The sequence below is a fragment of the Notolepis coatsorum genome, assembly GCF_963971535.1.
Source record: "Notolepis coatsorum genome assembly, chromosome: 9".
In the NCBI taxonomy this organism is placed as follows: Eukaryota; Metazoa; Chordata; class Actinopteri; order Aulopiformes; family Paralepididae; genus Notolepis; species Notolepis coatsorum.
The window spans coordinates 116,945,485-116,966,602 of record NC_140173.1 but is presented as its reverse complement, the minus strand read 5'-3'; the positions used below and the strand labels follow the sequence as shown (position 1 = coordinate 116,966,602).

The window sequence follows — 21,118 nt, the reverse complement described above, 5'->3', positions numbered from 1 at the left end:
CTTAGGTAACCTGCTGGTCTTTTTTTTTTTACCTAAAGCATGCTTCTGTACCGATCACAGTGTCGTATTTTACCGGACCTAAAATATGCTTTTGGTAACTATTGCAGTTTTGAGTTAAAATGACCCCCCCCCTTGATGATTTTGTGAAGATACATATGTATATGGTATATCCCTTTTGATTTGGAAGTATTTGGAGTTTCAGGTGAGCAACCCGAACGATTTGGGCATAATGCATATAAAGCGTCATATCTCGCGATCTATGAAAAAATACTGGATTATTTTGGAAAGGGCGATGTTTAGCATGGAATAGCGCACAAACTACAGTATGTAGAAATGAACTGGTTAGTCAGTATTGGACTATGAACAATGCCTGTCAAATGAGCCATACTATTGTCTCCTAGCTATAATACAGAACACACGATGGGTCCGCAAACATCGCTAAAATGGTCAATAACGCTGGCGCCATTGAGTAGAGATGGGAAAACAGCGTGGCGGTCAATGAGTTAAACCCTAGCCATATTTTCAGAGAATTCGCCTAAAACTACATACTCAAGTAAATGGAAGATTGCTCCACTTCTACAAGGTCCATTTGCATGTTCTTAGTATCTAGGGACATCTATGGACCTCAGGGATGTAGAATATAAATAATTATTATAATTCTTTTTTTTTCATCTTTGACAGTGAATAACACCATGCTAACATTGACCAGACAGGAACAATTGCCACTGAGCTCATTCAGCACCTTCTCGAGATCAAGTGTACAAAGAATCTAAGCAAATTAATAAAGGGCAGATGATTTACAGGGGTTTTTGTAGATATAGTACTGAATTTTGCCATCCGGACACATGCAATTTGATATATCAATATAGAATATATTGATATATAAATTACTTTATTATGGCATACATCTATGGATCGGGCCAAATCTCCTCTTTCCAATGGCAGAGTTAAATCTGGATTAGTACCACCAGGCGCCTGTTACAGGGCAGCAAAGACCATGAATGAAATCTACTGTAAGTACAGTTACTTTTGTACATAGTTCCGCCATTTCTCACCAGATTGCGACACGTTTCTTTCTAGACGTTCACAGAAAGGTAAAGAAACAATATACGTTGTATTTTATGGCAATAACGTTCAGGTTTGTTCGATCCGTGAGATATAATCACGAAAAAATATTCACGTCAGCCAGCTGCAGCTTTGACAGCGGCTGGTGTGAGCTGGGTAGTGTAGTTTTAACAAATTTCAACGTCCATCGAAAGCCCTGGGTCTCCTCTTTCTCAGGACTACAACAATTTCATGACGCCGTAAACCTCATGTCTAAATCATCCGGTTTCCAATGCAATGCACAGAGATTTTTATAAACTCATATTTCACTAATAACGCTTAAAATCATTGGTAAACAAACGTAGTGCTGAAAACAATACACTTTGACTGCTGTTTTAATAGGGTTAGGGTCTTTACTCTTGGCTACATTTAAATAAGAAACGCAACATTAATTAATACGGACTGTATTGATCTACTTATGTTAAGACTTGAAATAAATCCTTACCGGGCCGATCAGGCTTAAGGGGTTAAGAATCATTGTGGTGAATTAAGATAAGATAAGAAAAAATATATAATAATAACTTTTAAAAAGAAAAAGAAAGGAATTGGGGGAGTAGCCTGGATCTATTACAGCCCTATGGGTCAGCTGGACAGCTCTGGATTCAAAAGCTCACCTCTGGAATCCTGCTGACTGCCACCATGGTTGCTACACTGTGCACATGGTTGCCTTGACAACCACTTTAAGACAACAAATAAACAAGTACAAATGTGTGTGTGGTTGTGTGTCTTCCAACTCTGGCAATAAATGGCTCTGCGCAGGCTCTGAGTAGAGTCATATACAGAGTATAATGTTCCAGGTCTGTTGGACTTTTAACTCAACAATAACACAATACAATATTACATATATATATATTATAGACAAGGGTCTGTGTACCGCAAAATATATTATATACAAGTCAAATCAAACCAAATCTAATTTATTTGTAAGGCCCGACAACACACGTTAATGTCCCCATGGGCCGGACACGTCTTCTTTAGCCTCTTAACACTTTCCGTGCCACACACGAGAATACTCGGGTTTATTAATAGGTGGTTGAAAGCCACTCACGAGATTTCTCGGAATTATTATTATTATTATTTTTTTAGCGATCTGAAATCATATTGCATCACCCGAGCCTACCCGAGTATAGCCGAGCGGCGCCGGCGATCATTGTGGAAAAAAGCGCCCCCTGTCGTCTCCCAGATGACATAAGGGATTTTGGAATGGACTCAATGAAAATGAATGGGGAAAAGAATCCGGTACTCCACATTTTCCAGTCCACTGATGCAGCCGGGCTTACCACAGTTCATTCTGGAGACTGATGATCATGGAGTTCTACTGTATCGCGTTGGATCCATACACTTATCGATTTTTTCGAATGGTGATCAGGAATTGGAATATACCAGTTGGATACCATCTGATGTCAGGTAAGGACTCTATGTTATCAGTGTTAGGATAATCAGAGTAAGTTTGATGAAGTTATAAGCTGTTTTGTGAAATGTCCTCTTTCGGTTTCACTGTAAAAGTCCGAGAGGAAATCAACGGGGCGATTATCCGTGCGCGGCCCGAATGTGCTTGCGTGCACGTATAATATTGATCATCTAGCGTTTATTTGAAAACGATTCATAAAAAGGCCGACGAATATCAACGTTGTGGAATATTCCAGTAAAAGACAATTTTCATAGAATGCTCCAGAATGGGCTGTTTTTTATCTGAAAACGGGTGCTTTTCTAAATGCTCTGAAACGGAAATGACGCGATAAAAAAACAATCTGCCTTGACAGCACTGACTGGAAAATAGTATTTGATAATGCGATGGGCAGATTAGACACATAGCCATAATTTAAAACATAGATTAGGCGATATTAACGTTAACATTGGCGCCGATGGTGGCATTCAGCGGGTAAAAAGGAAAACCCGGCGTGGCGCTCAAAGTGTTAACATGCAAGGGCCCACATTTAGGACGATTTGCCCACCGGCACTTTGGCGACCACTAGTGGCTCGGTGTGCATATTTTTTAATACAATATATATATCGAATTGAAGCCCCATTTGTTGCCTGTCGATAGCCCTTTCAGGTGACAAAATCCGTTCAGCAGTTCTCGAGTTACATGCTGATATTTGAGGCTTGTGCAAAGTACACGGTATTGCGCAAAATACCACTCCCGACTCTTGGGGCTCTAGTTCCGTCAATAATTTGGCGATCTCGAAAATGATTGTGTAGGGTTGTAGCCAATGAGTGTGGCTTTCCAATGATACCCCAACTGAGGATGTACGAATCAGGGATCTAGATGAAAAACTAATGAGCAAAAACAGGAAGAAAAATAATGCAGAATTAATTGAAGTCTGAGAAAACTGAGCTTTTCTTTTGTACACAGTTTACCAAAATCACTCCTAATCACTCATTTCTCAATGGATCTTTATTCAATTTGAACATGTACTACATAAGGCTTCAGGCTATGGATCTCAGGAGTTTTTTAAGCCATACGAATTTCTGGGGAAATACTACTTCTGGACTACTAACTACTACAGAAAAACTTGAGTAACAAGTTTTTCTACAACTGAAGTTCAGACCTATGTTACTCTATTTTATTAGCACTAAAAGTGAACTTTCTTTATTGTATCATAGACTTCAGAATGTTATCTTTCAAAAGAGACCAGGCTCATGCATGCGCTATAAGTATAAAGTATAGTATTTTGGTTTGCAAAAAAAGTATGCAGTCCTCAAAAATTATAACTAAAATGGTCACTTTTGGGGGCGCAGGTTAAGTCAAGAAGAAACATCACAATGAATCAAGATCAAAACAAAAACACCATGAAGTCCAAAAAAATTAAAATAAATGAATGCAACACTCCCAGACATACCCCACGCGAAGGTAAGGAAAAACTCACTAAAACCTAGCAATAGGAGAAGATGCACCACAGGCAATGTGGAGGAGAGAAACATTAGAAGGGCCATTCAAGGGGGGATCTCCCTTCTTAGATGTTGGTGATAGTAGTGTTGCAATAAAACAGTTGTCTGTGTACTGTACTGCAAAATATATTATATACACGGGTCTGTGTACTGCACAATATATTATACACAAGGGTCTGTGTACTGGACAATATATTATACACAAGGGTCTGTGTACTCCACAATATATTATACACAATGTTCTGTGTACCTTACAATCTAGAATGTGTGTACTGCACAATATATTATACAATATATTATTATATTTTCTATTATGTTCTGTCTGCTGGAGTTTATTAATATTACTGGACATGAGCACAATGTTTGATCTAATTCCTGTTAGTAATACAGACTGTACAGGAGCACACTTAACTATTTATAGCTGTTATTGTTATTGAGATGATAATTACATTTAAATATGTTGTTGATTCCTTATCTGGTTTGTAACAGTGTGTTTGTTACTTGTGATTAAAGGGCAATTCCACCTCATTTCAGAATTCCTATTTTATAAATGTCCTATGGTCCAGGACAGCCTTGTGAAAACCAGCTCACTACGATTCAAACCTGTGATGTCATGTGAAATCTTGGGCTGAATGAATCGGGAAGATGAAGATGGTAGGCTAAAGGTGTAAGTGGGAGTGGCCTGGGGGATTTTCTAGGTTTAGTTTTGTTTATTGAGGAAAAAATTTAAACAACATTAACATAATTATGCACAGTGTCTTTCATGAGAATAACACATTGACAGTAGGCCTATGTATAAAAACAATAAACCTCCACTAAAGGAGTTTATGGGTAGTAGTGGACGAATGACTAATGTTTTTTTTATCCACTTTTTCTCCCTTTTTTCTATTTTTCTCCCATCCCAATTTAGCCGTGCCAATTCTCCCCTCCCCTGTCTTGAACGTTGCTCGCATGTGCCCCCCACTGGCCGGTTGTAGGGAGGATAGAAGCCCATCGCATGTCCCCTCCGATACATGTGTAGGCAGCCAGTCGCATCTTTTCACCTGCCAGCACGGACTCTCATTTGGCGAGGAGTAACGTGTAGGAGGCTCACACTGCCCCCGCCATTTTCCTGTCTCTGTTGTGCAGACGCCCCAACCGACCTGTAGGAGTCGCTGTTTACAACGTCCAGATTACCACCCATCGACTTTCCACCCGCTAACTCTAACAATTGAGTTAGTATGACGGCCGGCCCAGGCCGGAGGCAACGCCGACAGCCGGATTCGATACCGGTGTCTCGTGTGTTGGTGACGAGCGCAATGTCTGCTGCGCCACCCAGCCGCCCACTGACTAATGATGACTAATGTTCAAATGAAACAAAAGGAAACCGTCATGAAAAGAAACACACTACAATAAAAGGCTCAGCTTCTAGAAAACCAAGTACTAAATAACCCAGTAGCCTAAAACAAGAACAGCTAATGAAAGGCTAAATGCACAACAGAGCATAGAACACTGGCTGGAAGGATAGCCAACACAAAAGGGAATGAGAAAGCAGCTAACCCTGTGAGATTCAAACTTAAATAGGCGCAGCTACCATTAGGCACATCTGCACGGAATCAGGTGGAATCATGCCCACACACCTGCCCTACTAAGGGGAAATTAACCATGGAGTCCAGTGATTGACAGATGTCCATCACAGGAATAAATCCACAGAAACCAGTGATTGACAGCTGTCCACCACAGGACCACCAAACCAAGTAAAAACCATGACAACTATATAAAAAAGAAGTGATACCACTAGCCTACAATAGAATAAAGAAGTGATACTACTATAAAATAAAGAACAGATACTACTAATACAGAATAAGGTGTGATAAATAACGAAGTGATACCACTACTAGCCTATAGAATAAATAAGTGATACCAATAGCCTACTATAGAATAAAGAGGTGATACCACTATACAAGAGAATGAAAGTTACATCACTAGACTATAGAATAAAGAAGTGATACCATTAGCCTACTAGAGAATAAAGAAGTGAGACCACTACTATATAATAAAGATACTACTGTAGACTATATGGTTTTTATTTTTAGTTTAACTGTTCTCCAGACCAAGCTGCTGAGGAATGCTGGGTAATAACAGAGGGGCAAACCGTGGGAAAATAAAATACATTTCTGCTGGGTTCCCATGGCAACAAGCCAGCAGGGAGCAGGGCCTGATGGGAACATTTCCAGCTAGGTCACATGGTCCCATCAAACATTTCCCCAGGTTCTCCTTTCTCCTCCTCCTGTAGTTCTTTCTCTCGTTCTCCAGCCTCCTGTTGGGGTCTGTCTCTCCTTCTCTGTTCCTCCTCTGTAGCAGTGACTAAATGTTGCCCCTATGATGGCTATTAATTTTGCGTTAGTGATGGATGAATGTTACTCCTATAATTGATATTCATTTAGCATTAGCAATGGCTAAATCATGTTGCCCATTTGACTGCTATTCATGCAATAGCAGTCATAGCAAACCATGCTGTTTGTATAATCCAGTTTCAACTGATTCTCTGGTCCTTTCACTTAGTTTACTCTCAACAACAAACAACCATCTCAACATATATTGAAATTAACCATAGAAAACCTTGATGTTTTTAATGTTTTGAACTCTGATATTTTAGATGTTTGTACTTGTTTCATTTGATGTACATGTTTGTTGATATTCCACTGAATCTTTTGTCAGAACTGTACTTGTTTGTCCACTGTGTTTTTTATATGTCTATTCTATTGTAAACAGATCTCTCATGAAAAAGAGATCTGTCTCATAGGGTTTTACCTGTATAAATAAAGGACAACAATAAACATAGTGGCACAATCAACCATAGAGACAGTCAAAGATTCACATCAGAACAGAGAAGCTTCAGGAACAATTAATAATACAGGGCTTTTAATAAAAGAAAGAATTGACAGGAAAAAAATTAAAAGGCAATATATGAAATGTATTACATGACAAGAAAACTGGACTGACTGAACTCTAAACATCTCTCCAAGATGTAATCAGGAATAGAAGCCTTGCACAGAATGTTTGTTTAGTTCTCATTCTTCCAATATGGCTGCCTGTAACCATTGGTAACCACTTCCAAAAGAAAATGCCACATTTCTATGAAGTGGTAGAGCAGGTAACAGATATTACGGTTAAACTGCAACTTGTTTACAAGATCCAGTAATAAGACACCAAATATTTACGCTAGATTTGTGTGGATATATTACTCATATCAACACACAGCAACCATTGTTTTGCACATACTGTAGCAGCCGTTGTTTCTTCCAACATGGAGGACAAATGGGCGTTCTAAACATTCTGTGAAAGGCATCCATTGATTGAGGTCAATAAATTAGGCTCTTTAGACAAAAGAGCTCTTATTAATAGTGGTTTATCATCTAATAAAACATCCTTTCACTTATCTAGTTCCACTCATACAGAATCAACAAGGAAACAAATTGATGAAGGGATGACATCAGAGGCACCGATAGATGACCCCACATACACACACACACACAAATTTGAGGGACCATTTTGTTTGATTTTAAATGATGTGAAACGGAACATAATAGAAAACAACATCTTAGTAGATTTGGAGACACATGCGCGCACACGCACGCACACACACAGCCCTTAGTGCGGTGATATTGGCCTGGGATTTTTTCTTTTCTTTTTTACCAGGGCTGAACAGCCTTATCAGAAACAAAGCATCCATGAGGCTCCGTGGCTCCTTGAGGCAGCAGAGCCAGGTAGACAGGAGTTACAGCGCCCTCATCTGGTGTCTTGGGGGCCTTATCACCTGCCATGTCAGTCCGCACCCAGCCTGGACAGCATGCATTCAACAGGATCTGGGGGGGGGGGATGAAAATAAAATAAATAATAATAATAATAAATACAGCCGCAGGCAGCAATTAAAGGCCCAAGCAGATAAGCTAATTTGACCCTTGGCCACACTGTGGTGGCATCAGACATTTTCCATGGAGTGGTCTGCTGGGGCAGCAGCATCTTGATTGCTGACGGGAAGAGACTTACAGTAACAGAAGGCCAGCTCTGTGCTGGGATGCCCCCTCGACCCAGCGGAGGTGTTGGGAGAATGATGGCTAAGCTATCATCCCTGATGGAGAACATGTCCCACCTCATGCAGGACACACAGACAGCACTGGTCACAGTGGTCAGCTCCTTCAGTGACAGGCTGCTTCACCCACAGTGTGTGAAGGAGAGACGCTGCAGGTCCTTCCTTCCTTCATGCTGACTTTACAATCAACACCGCTCCCATGTTTGTTTATGTAATAATTTTATCTAGCTGTTTGTCTACTTATTTTATTATATATTGTGTTTTGTTTTACCGATGCTTTTCTATTGCTCTATTACCTTTGCTGCTGTAACACTGCAAATGCCTCCATTGTGGGACTTATAAAGGATTATCTTATCTTACATGATAAAATAGACATAGACAAAATAGACACAAAGAAGGAGAAAGAGAAGAGGAAGAAGATGATGATTAAGAAGGACATGATGATGATGAAGAAGAAGAAGAATCTTAAATATGTACAGTCAGATATATTCATGCACTTTGATTTTGTCAAACTCAAAATTAGTTTTTAAGAATTTTGATTATGGTCGTCTAGCAATACAGTGTGCCAATTTTTGTGACATTTGATTTAAGTAATTTTACAGTTTTTGAAACATAAACAGTGGTGGACTTCTGACCATAGGTCATAGGCATATGAAGTCTCCTCTCATTTGGTCAGACAGTCTCAGAAAATGACTAAGAATACTAATGAAATTTGGCCCGATGGTGCCGCTAGGCTAGAGGAACACGACATTAGTAGACAATGACATACAGTAGTCCTCTATCACTGTGGTGAGTTTCATGAAAAGTGACTGAACTCTAGTCTGAGTTACCTTGTCACCTGGGCGCTCTTTAGACAATCGACGAGCCAAAATCATCGACAGCACCTGGAAGGAGACAAGACAGATATGCAAACAGTTAGCAGTGACTTTATAAGTTCAACTCAGACAGACAGGTGAATGAAGTGACAGACAGACAGCTCTAACCGTGACACCAGTCTTGGAGACACCATACGCGGTGTCTGGCCACCCCCCCGCCTTGTGCTCCCCCTTCTTGGCCTCCTCGACGAACCGCTGCATCAGCCCCACCAACTCCTCCTCTGATAGGTCCTCGCTACGGAAACTGTCCTGGAGGGCGGGGCTACAGCCATTCAGAGCCCGAGAGCCCACGAAGCTTGACACGTTCACCATGCGGCCTACACACACACACACACAGACACACACACACAGAGTTGAATAGCAGGCAACAAGGCACCAGTCTGACTTCCTCTGTAGATGGTATATGGAGGAGAGAGAGAGAGAGAAGGAGAAAGAGAGGGAGAGAGAGAAAGAGAGAGAGAGAGCGTTGTGGTTCTCCTCAGACCTTCATTCTTCCCCCAGAACCTGAACTCTCTGCTCTCTCTCTCAGCCTGTCTGACTAACTAGCTAACTAACTATCAAACCGATTAACTATCTGTCTTTCTGAAGCAGTCAAATCCAGAAGTTCAGCAACTCGACAATCCTTGGAGCACGCACGCACGCACGCACGCACGCACGCACGCAAGAGATTTGCAGTCTACTCACAGGTAACCTTACTGTGTGTGTATACATTCACCATACTCTCTTCTAGACACAAAGAGAAATATACCCACTGACAGAGCAAACACAACAAGCAACTTGATTGATTCCTGTCTGTGCGAGAGGCTCAAAGGTTATTTCTGTCAAATAAAAGTTTTAGAGCATCATAATCATTATTATTACATTGTTGTTGTTTAATAGACAGACAGACAGACAGACAGACAGACAGACAGACAGACAGACAGACAGACAGACAGGCAGACAGACAGACAGACAGAAGGGAAGTTGTACCTTCAGGTTTGATGATTGGCAGGAAGTGAGTAAGCATGTCTCTGGTGGCAAAGAAGTTGGTCTGGAGAGTCACTTCAGCCTGGACTGGGAACGGAGCTGTGTCTGCCGCTAGAGAGAGATACAGTAGAGAAAGTTCTGAGTGAGCACAACCTTGCCATTGAAAGGGGGAGACACAGGAAAAGGGTGCCTGACAGACTGAGGTACAGTGAGTGATATCAGCCTGTGTTGCAATCCGGGAATCGACCCAGGCAGATAACACAGAATTCTCTATGCACAGAAAACTGTACTACAACCACTACTATTGTTTAACCTTTATTTACCCAGGGTAGGTTCGCTGAGCACAGATGCTCTTTTTCAGCTACGACCTGCTTCACATTCACACAGTTCCATTCATACCTGGGAGCTGCCCAGTACAACCACAGTCTGACACCATTGGCCACTGAGCAACTCCACTGGAGCAGTTGGGGGTTAAGTGCCTTGCTCAAGGGCACTTCAGCGGCAGATTTTTCCTGCCGGTCCCGGGGATTGAACCGGCGACCTTCCGGTCACAAACCCGCTTCTCTTCTCTGTTACTATTACTAACTGCTACAAACACTATTATTATTACAACTACAATTACTACTGCTGCTATTACTACTACTGCTACAATAACTACTGTTGCTGATGCTACTAGTACTACTACTGCTGCTGATGCTATTACTACAACTACTGTTACTATTGCTGCTGCTGCTACTACAAATACTATTACTACTACTACTACTACTACTATTGCTGCTGCCAGTTACCTTTAAAGGCGATGCCTGCGTTAACCAGGACATCCACTCCTCCATACTACTACTACTACTACTACTACTACTACTACTACTACTACTACTACTACTACTACTAGTACTACTATTACTGCCAGTTACCTTTAAAGGCGATGCCTGCATTAACCAGGACATCCACTCATCCAGGTCTTGCTTGAAAAAGAGATATTTGATCTCAAGTGACTACCGGGTCAAATAAAAGAAATTACTACTACAACTACTGTTACTATTGATGCTGCTGCCAGTTACCTTTAAAGGCAATGCCTGCGTTGTTAACCAGGACGTCCACTCCTCCATACTTCTCTGTGAAGTAGCTGGCTGCCGTGGTGATGCTGCTCAGGTCATTAATGTCCAGCTGGTGAAACATGGGTTTGAGTCCCTCTGAGGCCAGAGATTCTACTGCAGCCTGGCCACGACCACTGCACCCACAACCAAATTATTAGCCAGTAGACAGTACAACCTCGATTCCCTCAGACACCGGTATAAAGACACTCAGACAGTAGGACATGCTTAACTCTTTCTCTGCCATACCCGAAATGTCTCGGGTTATCTCGCCATGCGTTGAACGCCAAAACCAGAGATTTTGGTCCTTTGATCTTTTCCTTTGATCCCCGTTCTATACTGTCAGCCGGAGCCATCTAGGTGTCTCTGATTCATATGCCTACGTTGGAATTGCAATGACGATCGAAAATCACCAGGTGGCAGTATCGCCTACCTACCAACTGTCAGTCTGCAACACTACTATCACCGACATCTAAGAAGGGAGATCCCCCCTTGAATGGCCCTTCTAAGGTTTCTCTCCTCCACACTGCCTGTGGTGCATTTTTTCCTATTGTTAGGTTTTAGTGAGTTTTTCCTTACCTTCGCGTGGGGTATGTCTGAGAGTGTTTGCATTCATTCATTTATTTTGCATTTATTTTAAATTTGTTGGACCTTATGGTGTTCTTGTCTTGTTCTTGATTTATTGTTGTGTTTCTTCTTGACTTGTTTAAAGAAGACGTGTCCGGCCCATGGGGACATTAACATGTGTTGTCGGGCCTTACAAATAAATTTGATTTTATTTTATTTGAACTGGAATGGCTTGGTGTGGATACACGTTTTCCGTATTTAATTTTTTTTGGGGCAAAGGCTTCTCCTCCTGCCTGAACAGAGACACACAGCGATCGCCTCGAAATGTTGTTGCCTGAAGGGTATTTCCCATATAAACGTGTATAGACATATACACTGGTAATCGCGATGGCGATGCAAGTCGGGTGTCACTTTTTTCCGCTCCGGGTTAGCTTTTCTGTTAGCCTAAAGCTATGGCTTCACCAGATCGCCTGGAATACTTTTTGCGACGCCGAATTCAGTATGCAGTAAAGGAATATAGCATCAGCCAATGGACATATCGATCTACCAGATGGCGATCAAATAACTGGGAATTTTTTTTTGGAATCCAACCGGCCACAGGTAAGAGCGATTTGACGGGCCTTGTTCTCATAGCCATCCACCCGGTCAGCGTATGATGTTGCAATAATGTCGAACTCTTTAGGAGAAACAAGTGTTAGGGGCGCACTGAAATTATGGCAAGGGTTATTAGCCCCCTAACTTTTGATTGCAAAGTCTGACATTGACCCCCTTTTCAGGAGTTGACCTAGAGCCCACCAAGGTCATGCATATCAAGTTTGGTCAATGTCAGACCTTGCAATACACTGTAAGGCACTGTAAGGCTACTGTCCTGCCTCACTTCCAGTGATTAAGCTAAGCTATGCTAACGGAGCATCTATTCCCAAAGCTAAAATGCACGCACAGAGACAAAAAAGGTATGCATCTTCTTGTCTAACTCCAGGGAAGATGTTAAATAAGCTAATTTCCCAAAATAGTGCTAATAGAGAGCTAATGTATTTTATTTACTCAAAATTACATATATTATTTATCCAAAACAAATGGTATAATTTAAATGTCCCCTAAATGATCAAATGTACTCCTTGCAACTATTTTCAAAAGTAAATAGAAATTAAATGAACTTTAGGAGTAAAGAATCAGGCATCTATGCGGGCAGCACGAGAGGGCTTGACTGGTTTACCGTCTGGCATCTATGGTGGCAGCCCCAGAGGATTTTGCATTGAAACCCCAGCTCATTCAGTCAGTCATTGAGTCAGCTCATTGTGCTTAGTGAGTTGGCTGCAGTCAGACCAGGAACGTGATAGCCCAATGGTATGTTTTCATTCACCTTCCCTGCTTGCTTTATGTTCATGTGCTCTGCTTGCTCATTTGTGCTTTGCTTATGTTAGCTGTTAGCTCCCTAGCATATTATCTAGCATGTTAGCATGTTAGCTCTGCTCAACATGAAATGTTTGTAGCATGTTAGCTCTGCTCAGCTTGGAATGTTTGACATGCGGCCCCGGTGCACCCTAGGAAATGGTGTTTCTGCGGTCTGTAGTGTTACATGGGCTGTAGGCCTGTAATGTTTGACATTACAACAGTTTGGATATATTGTTTGAACATTTTGATGCATGACATTCATGACATGGTTAAGTTTAAAGAATAATGTTGATGATTGGTATAATAAATAATATAGGTTATATATGGTATGTATGATATATATATATATATATATATATATATATATATATATATATAATAAATAATAATACAAAATGTAAAATGTATTGCATGTTCTTAATGAAAATGCATTTGGTAATTGTTTATTTGAATGAACTGATATACTGTAATATAGGCTAAATGTATTAATGTTAATTATAATTTATTATGTGTTATGTTGATACGTTTCCTTTCATACCCTTTCAGGTTTATAACCTGCTATTGTTTTTTTTATCCACTTTTTCTCCCCATTTTTCTATTTTTCTCCCATCCCAATTTCGTATATCCAATTCTTCCCTCCCGTCTTGAACGTTGCTAGACTATGCCTCCCACAGGTCGGTTGTAGTGAGGACAGAAGCCTTGCATCACGTGTCCCCTCCGGTACACGAGGAGGCAGCCTGTCGCATCTTTTCACTGCAGCAGCTCGAACTCTCAGTGGCGAGGAGTAACGCGTGGGAGGCTCACACTGCCCCCGTCACTTCCTGCTTCCGTCGCACCGGCGTCACCAAACCGACCTGTAGGAGTCGCTGTCCACAACGTCAAATCCGATTCCCCACCCACCGGCTTTCCCACCTCTAACACTTGCCAATTGTGTTAGTATGAACGACCGGCCAGCCGGTAGCAACGCAGAGAGCTGGGCTCGAACCCAGCGTCTCCTGCGTTAGAGGCGAGCGCCTTGCCCACTGCGCCAATCAGCCACCCTATAACCTGCTATTGTGACTGCTATTGTGACAACCATTTGTCAACCAAAATAAATGACAAACTAAGGTCAAAGAAGTCACAGAGTTATATCCATCCTTGATCACGTTGCCTGAGCCCTAATGAAAAGCTGGCCTCAAAGTCTAATCCCAATGGCCCCGAATGTGTTAAAGGATAACTCCACTATTTTGGGAAATTAGCTTATTTAACATCTTCCCTGGAGTTAGACAAGAAGATGCATACCTTTTTTGTCTCTGTGCGTGCATTTTAGCTTTGGGAATAGATGCTCCGTTAGCATAGCTTAGCTTCATCACTGGAAGTGAGGCAGGACAGTAGCCTTACAGTGCCTTACAGTGTATTGCAAGGTCTGACATTGACCAAACTTGATATGCATGACCTTGGTGGGCTCTAGGTCAACTCCTGAAAAGGGGGTCAATGTCAGACCTTGCAATCAAAAGTTAGGGGCGCACTGAAATTATGGCAAGGGTTATTAGCCCCCTAACTTTTGATTGCAAAGTCTGACATTGACCCCCTTTTCAGGAGTTGACCTAGAGCCCACCAAGGTCATGCATATCAAGTTTGGTCAATGTCAGACCTTGCAATACACTGTAAGGCACTGTAAGGCTACTGTCCTGCCTCACTTCCAGTGATTAAGCTAAGCTATGCTAACGGAGCATCTATTCCCAAAGCTAAAATGCACGCACAGAGACAAAAAAGGTATGCATCTTCTTGTCTAACTCCAGGGAAGATGTTAAATAAGCGAATTTCCCAAAATAGTGGAGTTATCCTTTAACACATTGGTCGCCATAAACGAGTTACGCCGTTTTTGGCCGCCATGCGTTGAACGCCAACAACGGCGTAAGCCTTTTTTTAAATCAATATTTAATTTTTTCGCCATGGCATTCATAATTCATCCAGTGGAGTGCAATACCCGCTGGAAGGCGTAGGCGGCGGTATTTGCCCTTTTGCGAGCTCAGACCCATTCCTAACAATAACATCAGGCTGGATGGATGAAAATGAATGGATATCGCTAATAAAAGATAACGATTAAAACCCGACTATACTCGTGATTGGCGCTTAAGCGATGGCGAGTTAACCCGACTATCATCGTGACTGGCGCTGAATGAGTTAAGGTAATCAAATTCATTGTTATTATTACATGGCGTTTTAACATTCGCCAAAATGCTTGATTGTGATTGGTCAATAGCGCTCGGTTGCCCCTGACAGCGGTCAGTTATTTCTCGATAACGGACCGCTGCTATGGGCAACGCGCAATAATGACCGCTGATACGGGTAACACAGCACTATTGACCAATCACAATCAAGCATTTTGGTCACAGACAGTCACGAAAGCTAAGCTCAGCATATGCACAGCTGCACTCATCAGGTAATCAGACCACACACCTGCCGGCTGCCAGCGATGACAGAGGAGCCACAGAACAACTGCGTCTGCATTTTATCTCGTCTTGTCGATGGTGTAAAATGAATTAGGTATATTGTTAGTAAGTTAGCCATGTAATAAGCGGGATAATGTATAGCTATACTCGGTCATTGTCGCAAAATAATTGACCTTCACTGCGTTTAGAACACCTCGGGGAGGCGCCTCTGTGTTCTAAACTCTGTGTCGGTCAATTCTTTTGCGACAATGACCTCGTAGCTATACATTATCCCTTACATAATAACAAAAATAATAATAATAATAATAATAATAATAATAATAATAATAATAATAATAATAATAATAATAATGTCCATACGAGTCTCTGGCGGTCACATAGACATCTCCTTGGAACTGCTGACACAGTGCTCTGACTATAGCCAAACCGATGCCCTTATTACTGCCTGTTACCACAGCAACCCTGGGAGGCATGACTGGGGGGCAGAGAGAGGGAGAGAGACACACACACGGAGAAAGAGAGAGAGAGAAACTATTTATATATATATATATATATATATATATATATATATATATATATATATAAATAAATACAACAATACAAACTGTTTGCCATCTGTTTTAAATTTAAGTTCAGCTAGGGCGCTAGACTATTATGCGGCAGTTATAAAATGTCTATTGGACATTCAAATGTCCAAGGTTTTATGAATGCACCATTAGTTGTTCAGAAGCCAAGTTCAGCTTCGTTAGTAACATAGTAGCAACTTGTTTGTACCAGATTTAATTCCCTCTCGACCTAGATCAATTGCAATTGAAACAGTTCTCAGTCGTAATTAGCATATAATTGGTTGGGGTGCGGGCCGCAGAGTGCTTGACTCTGTCCTTAAAGCACAGAGTGGTTGAGGAACAGGGTATTTTTTATAATGTGGCGTTTTATAAAAGAAAATGTCAATGTTGCTCCTGAGTTGACCACGTCTGAGTACCACTGGTCTAGAGTATTTAAGCTTGATGGCTGTATTAGAGAACAGCAGGAATTGTTATGTGTGGAGTCAGTGATGATGAGATCTCATAATTGTCATCTAATGACATTTTACATGGAAATACTAACCAACCCACATTTTTTGCATTGCACACCCTATCCAAAACATTTCAGTCAAGGATATTTGATTCCTTTAATCCCTGCTAATGCAAAGTCAATGTAGCCAGGCTCCTGTCTGCAGAAATGGCCACTGGAACTGTTGCCTGAGTAATTATTGTGATTGGTAATTCTGTTCCACAACCCACCTTGGTATCTGTGGTCAACAGATCTGTATCCCCAATCATGTGAAATTGATTGTTGAGTGTTGCGTTTATATTTTTGTTCAGTATAGTTTATGAGGAGACTGAAAACATGCTGAGTCATGGTGACACATTGTTACCTGCTGGCAATAATAATACTTCTGTGTTCCTTCTGTGGACACACACAATTCACATCACTCTCTCAGCATTCACCAAATTAAACAGGTGACATTCCTAGATGTGTAAACTGCAGCTGACTAGCTCCGTCCAGGCAGAGCCACATACTGTATTATACACTGGATCTGTAACGTTATCTCTGGGGACAATCACCTTTGATACTGTGTTGCGTGGTTACATAACTGACTACTTTATTACATTAGGCTAGTCTAACCTAGCCTAGCTAACAACGAACACTAGCCTCAAACAAACGACTGAGCTAAATATTAATAATAATAATATATTGATCAGAGAGCTAACAGTACTTACTTAGTCTGTTGGTCTGTAGCAGCGATCGGACAGTATGTATGTAGAAAGAGAGAGAGAGAGAGAGGGAAAGAGAGAATGGAGACTGGAGCAGAGGGGAAATACAACTCAGAGATACCGCCCCGCGCGCTGCGCAGACCCGGAAAAACAAAAGAGCCATGTGGAAGAGGCGTGATTTTTTTCCCGTAGCCTATGTTTGCGGAGACGCTCTCTGATTGGCCACTGACGTTTCTGGTCATGTGACATGTGCGCCAATCGTGTGACGCCTGTTTCTCTATCACCGGTTAAGCTTAGGCACTCTTTCGAAATTGGTTAAGGTTAGAGTTTGTCTTAGAGCAGGGCGATAGAACACCAGCCCTGATTCCAAACTCTAACCTTAACCAACTTCGAAAGAGTAGCCTAAGCTTAACCAGTGATAAACTAGGCGTTAGGTAGTTTGCAGGCTGTTAGAGCCGGAAATAGGCGCAGAAACAGGCGTCACACGATTGGCGCACATGTCACATGACCAGAAACGTCAGTGGCCAATCAGAGAGCGTCTCCGCAAACATAGGCTACGGGGGGAAATCACGCGTGGAAGAGGAGCAGGCGAGGAGTCAAGACTCACAGAAGAGTCTTTCTGTTTGACAAGCTAAAAGCAATTGGTTTTGATAGTTTATCAGTGAGCTGGATGAAATCCTACCTGGAGGGGAGAGAACAGATGGTGGAGGTAAACGGTACCCTATCCCCCCCCCCCCTCACAGTGAACTGTGGTGTTGCACAAGGAAGCATACTAGGGGGGAGCTCCAGTAGCTCACCGCGTACCGCGAGTGCTGTTTCGGCGCCGTGGACAGCCGTGCTCGTCACGGATCTGGGGCTGAGCGAGTTCGAGTCCCGGACTGCAGCCGTGCCTTTCCCAGAGTGTCTTCCCCCCCATCTGAACCCTTTCAGCCTGCTTCTGTCGGTCGAACTTGACCAAGTATAAATGCGATAGACGTATAAAAGAGCCAGGGAAATGGCCAAAGTTTAAAAAAAAAAGGAAGCATACTAGGACCGCTACTGTTCCTAATTTATGCAAATGACATGTCGTCAGCTTGTGACTGCAACTTGTTCCTGTTTGCGGATGACTCAGCCCTGCTGGTCTCTGACAAGAACAAGTTACAGGTTGAAAAAACCCTCAGCTCGGAACTAGGCAAAATCTGCATATAGCTCGCCGACAACAAACTATCATTATGGGCAAAACAGAGTCCATTCTCTTCGGTTCAAATAACAAACTCAGCAAGACCGACGGCTTCTCAGTTACAGTGGGTGACAATATTGTCACAAGGAAAGATGAGATTACCTACCTGGGTTCCATCCTAGAGGCTAATCTTTCCTGTGACAAAATGGCATCCAATGTAATAAAAAAAAGTCAACCAACAAACTAGATTCTTGTACCGGATCTCCTCTCTGGTAAACAAGAATACCCTGAAGACTCAGGCAGGAGCACTCATTCAAGGGTACTACGACTATGCTTGCACCTCATGGTACCAAAGCACCTCAAAGGCACTAAAAACCAAATTACAAACATCTCAAAACTAACTGGTCAGACTACTACTTGACCTGACTCCTAGAACCCACCTCACCCCTGCCCACTTTGCCAACCTAGGATGGCTTAGAGTAGACGACAGAGTACAGCAACTTGCAATGGGCCTGGTCTACAAGATACACTACACGACCAAGGTACGGTACCCATGTACATGTCAAAATACTTCCCAAAGGTCAGTGAATACCACGATCATAACACCAGAGGGAGCTCCACAAATCATGTTAAACCCAGATTCGGCTCAAACAAGGGACTAAACACGTTTCGCAATTATGCCACATCAATGTGGAACGCCCTACCCAAAGCTGTAAAGGAATGTGAATCACTACCCACTTTCAAAAACACTCTCAAAGAACACCTACGGGAGACTGCAATTCGAAACTGGCCCCTACAAATGTCCTAACCCAGTACAGTAAAGACCAAGTATGGCTTTGTCAGTATTCCAATGTACAGTGTGTCCCCCCCTACCTCCAATGTACAGCCCCACCCACCCAACCCCACCTACCCAACCTCCTCCAATGTACAGTTTCTATGTCAAATGTATATACACTCTCTCTTTTTGTATCACAAACAGTACTGTATTTGCAAATCTGGTATGTCATAAATGTATAGATGTAGCAGTACTGTCTATCTGTATGTCGTGTGTGTCATATGATGAATTGAAAATGGGGGACCCTGATGTAAACAAGACGAAAGTCTTTCTCTGGTCTGCATCCCCTTAACAATTGTATGTATTGAGCTGTACTGTACTGTACCCATTCTGCAATCTGTTAATAAACTTTTCAATCAATCAATCAATCAATAACATGGGTTTTCCCAGTCCCTCCGCTCTGCAATAAACAGCCAATCCTAGCCCCTTTCGTGACTGCAATGCAAGTAACCTCGTTCCCAGCTTTGCAAGCCAGGGGCTCGAATACGCAGTCACTTATTCCTCCGTAGTAGCCAGGTTAATTTGCACCACCAAGCACTGCAATTCAGCCATTGGGTGGGTGTGGCTGGCGCGCGTGATTTTTCCCCGTAGCCTATGTTTGCGAAGACGCTCTCTGATTGGCTAGCCGCGTACAGCGAAGAAGGGTCTCTTCCGCCTTGTACTGTACATATATCTGCTTCAAAGTGGTTATGCGTTGGCCCTCTTTCGAAGTGGGTTATGCTTAGAGTTAGGGTTAGGGAACAACATATCAATTGTTGTTGAATATGCGGAAGAGACCCTTCGGCGCTAAATCAATCAGAGAGGTTCTTCCGCTGTACGCGGCTAGCCAATCAGAGAGCGTCTTCGCAAACATAGGCTACGGAAAAGAATCACGCCCGCTTGGCTCTGCAGTTGAGATGCTTCCAGCTGCAGCTCCGGAGACCAGCGCTTACAAGCCCCGCACATACAAGCCCGCACATAGCAACCCCTCGCTTCCATTGGCTGATTTTGGTCACGTGATTTGGGTCCCACCCAATGGCTGAAGTTCTGCAGACGCCTCTCTGATTGGTTGGGCTCCATTTCTGCAGCCCCCTCTTTGATTGGTTGAGCGAAGCCCCTCTCTGATTGGTTTAGCTCGCCATGCGGTAAAATGCGGATGTTAATGTTATCATCTCAAGAAGATACAAATAAATATACTACCAGATTCGCGTTTATAACGTTATTTCGCGTGACTTCGCGGTTTATTCATAACGTTATGCACATTTCACAACACAGCCAGCTGTCAGAAACTGTACATTGTAACGTTATATGTTTATTCACGTAACGTTATTTCACGTGACGCGTTCAACTTGTTTACACTCCCCACTTACTGAAACTGTACCATGACGCACTCCCCACTTAACCCAGTTAATGCCTTAACTAGACAGTTAACAATATAACATTTAGATTAATTAACCCAGTTAATGCCTTAACTAGACAGTTAACAATATAACATTTAGATTAACACAGTTAATGCCTAACTAGACAGTTAACAATATAACATTTAGATAGAGAGGCTGGTGGTCAAGTCAAGAGTTTTATTTGTCACAAGTTGTTTATTTGCATACACGTTTATGGGACAGTTTTCTACACCTGACTGAACGGTCTGGGGACAAATGATTAAGGTGGGGTTACAATGATATCAAGGATGAATATGAAAAAGGGGATCTGATCTGATGGTACTTGTACTTTATAATGTGTTATATATGTATGTACATGGATTTTATGTCCGGATGGTATATCTATGGAATGGTCACTGTCTCTATCACACTCTCATATGTGCATGTTTAGCCGCATACAAGTATCTAGGATACACATATTCGTATGTGTACATAATAGGTTTACACACACTCATATGCACAAGGCTAAGTTATACATGTCAGGGGCACACATACATGCACATACTCACTTATAGGAAATAGGCATACACACACCTACATATACAC

The 21,118-nt window shown here is 42.2% G+C and overlaps 1 protein-coding gene across 1 annotated transcript; it reads right to left on the bottom strand.

Moving 5' to 3' along the window:
• Positions 1-6,883: 6,883 nt before the first annotated feature.
• cbr1 (carbonyl reductase 1) lies at positions 6,884-17,290 on the bottom strand. Its single transcript, XM_084321497.1, has 7 exons — positions 17,167-17,290; positions 15,764-15,878; positions 10,974-11,143; positions 9,916-10,023; positions 9,055-9,263; positions 8,902-8,955; positions 6,884-7,844 (listed from the first exon to the last, which is right to left on the bottom strand). The coding sequence occupies exons 2-7, from the start codon at positions 15,874-15,876 to the stop codon at positions 7,671-7,673; spliced, it is 828 nt and encodes a 275-aa protein (XP_084177623.1). The 5' UTR covers positions 15,877-15,878; positions 17,167-17,290; the 3' UTR covers positions 6,884-7,670.
• Between the last annotated feature and the right edge of the window lie 3,828 nt (positions 17,291-21,118).

Coding starts and splice junctions, on each gene's coding strand:
- cbr1 (XM_084321497.1), bottom strand. CDS start 15,876: ATGCCTCCCAGGGTTGCTGTGGTAACAGGCAGTAATAAGGGCATCGGT. Junction 9,264..9,915: donor GCCAATCATCAAACCTGAAG/GTACAACTTCCC, acceptor GTGTGTGTGTAG/GCCGCATGGTGAACGTGTCA. Junction 7,845..8,901: donor AAGAGCGCCCAGGTGACAAG/GTAACTCAGACT, acceptor CCCCCCCCCCAG/ATCCTGTTGAATGCATGCTG.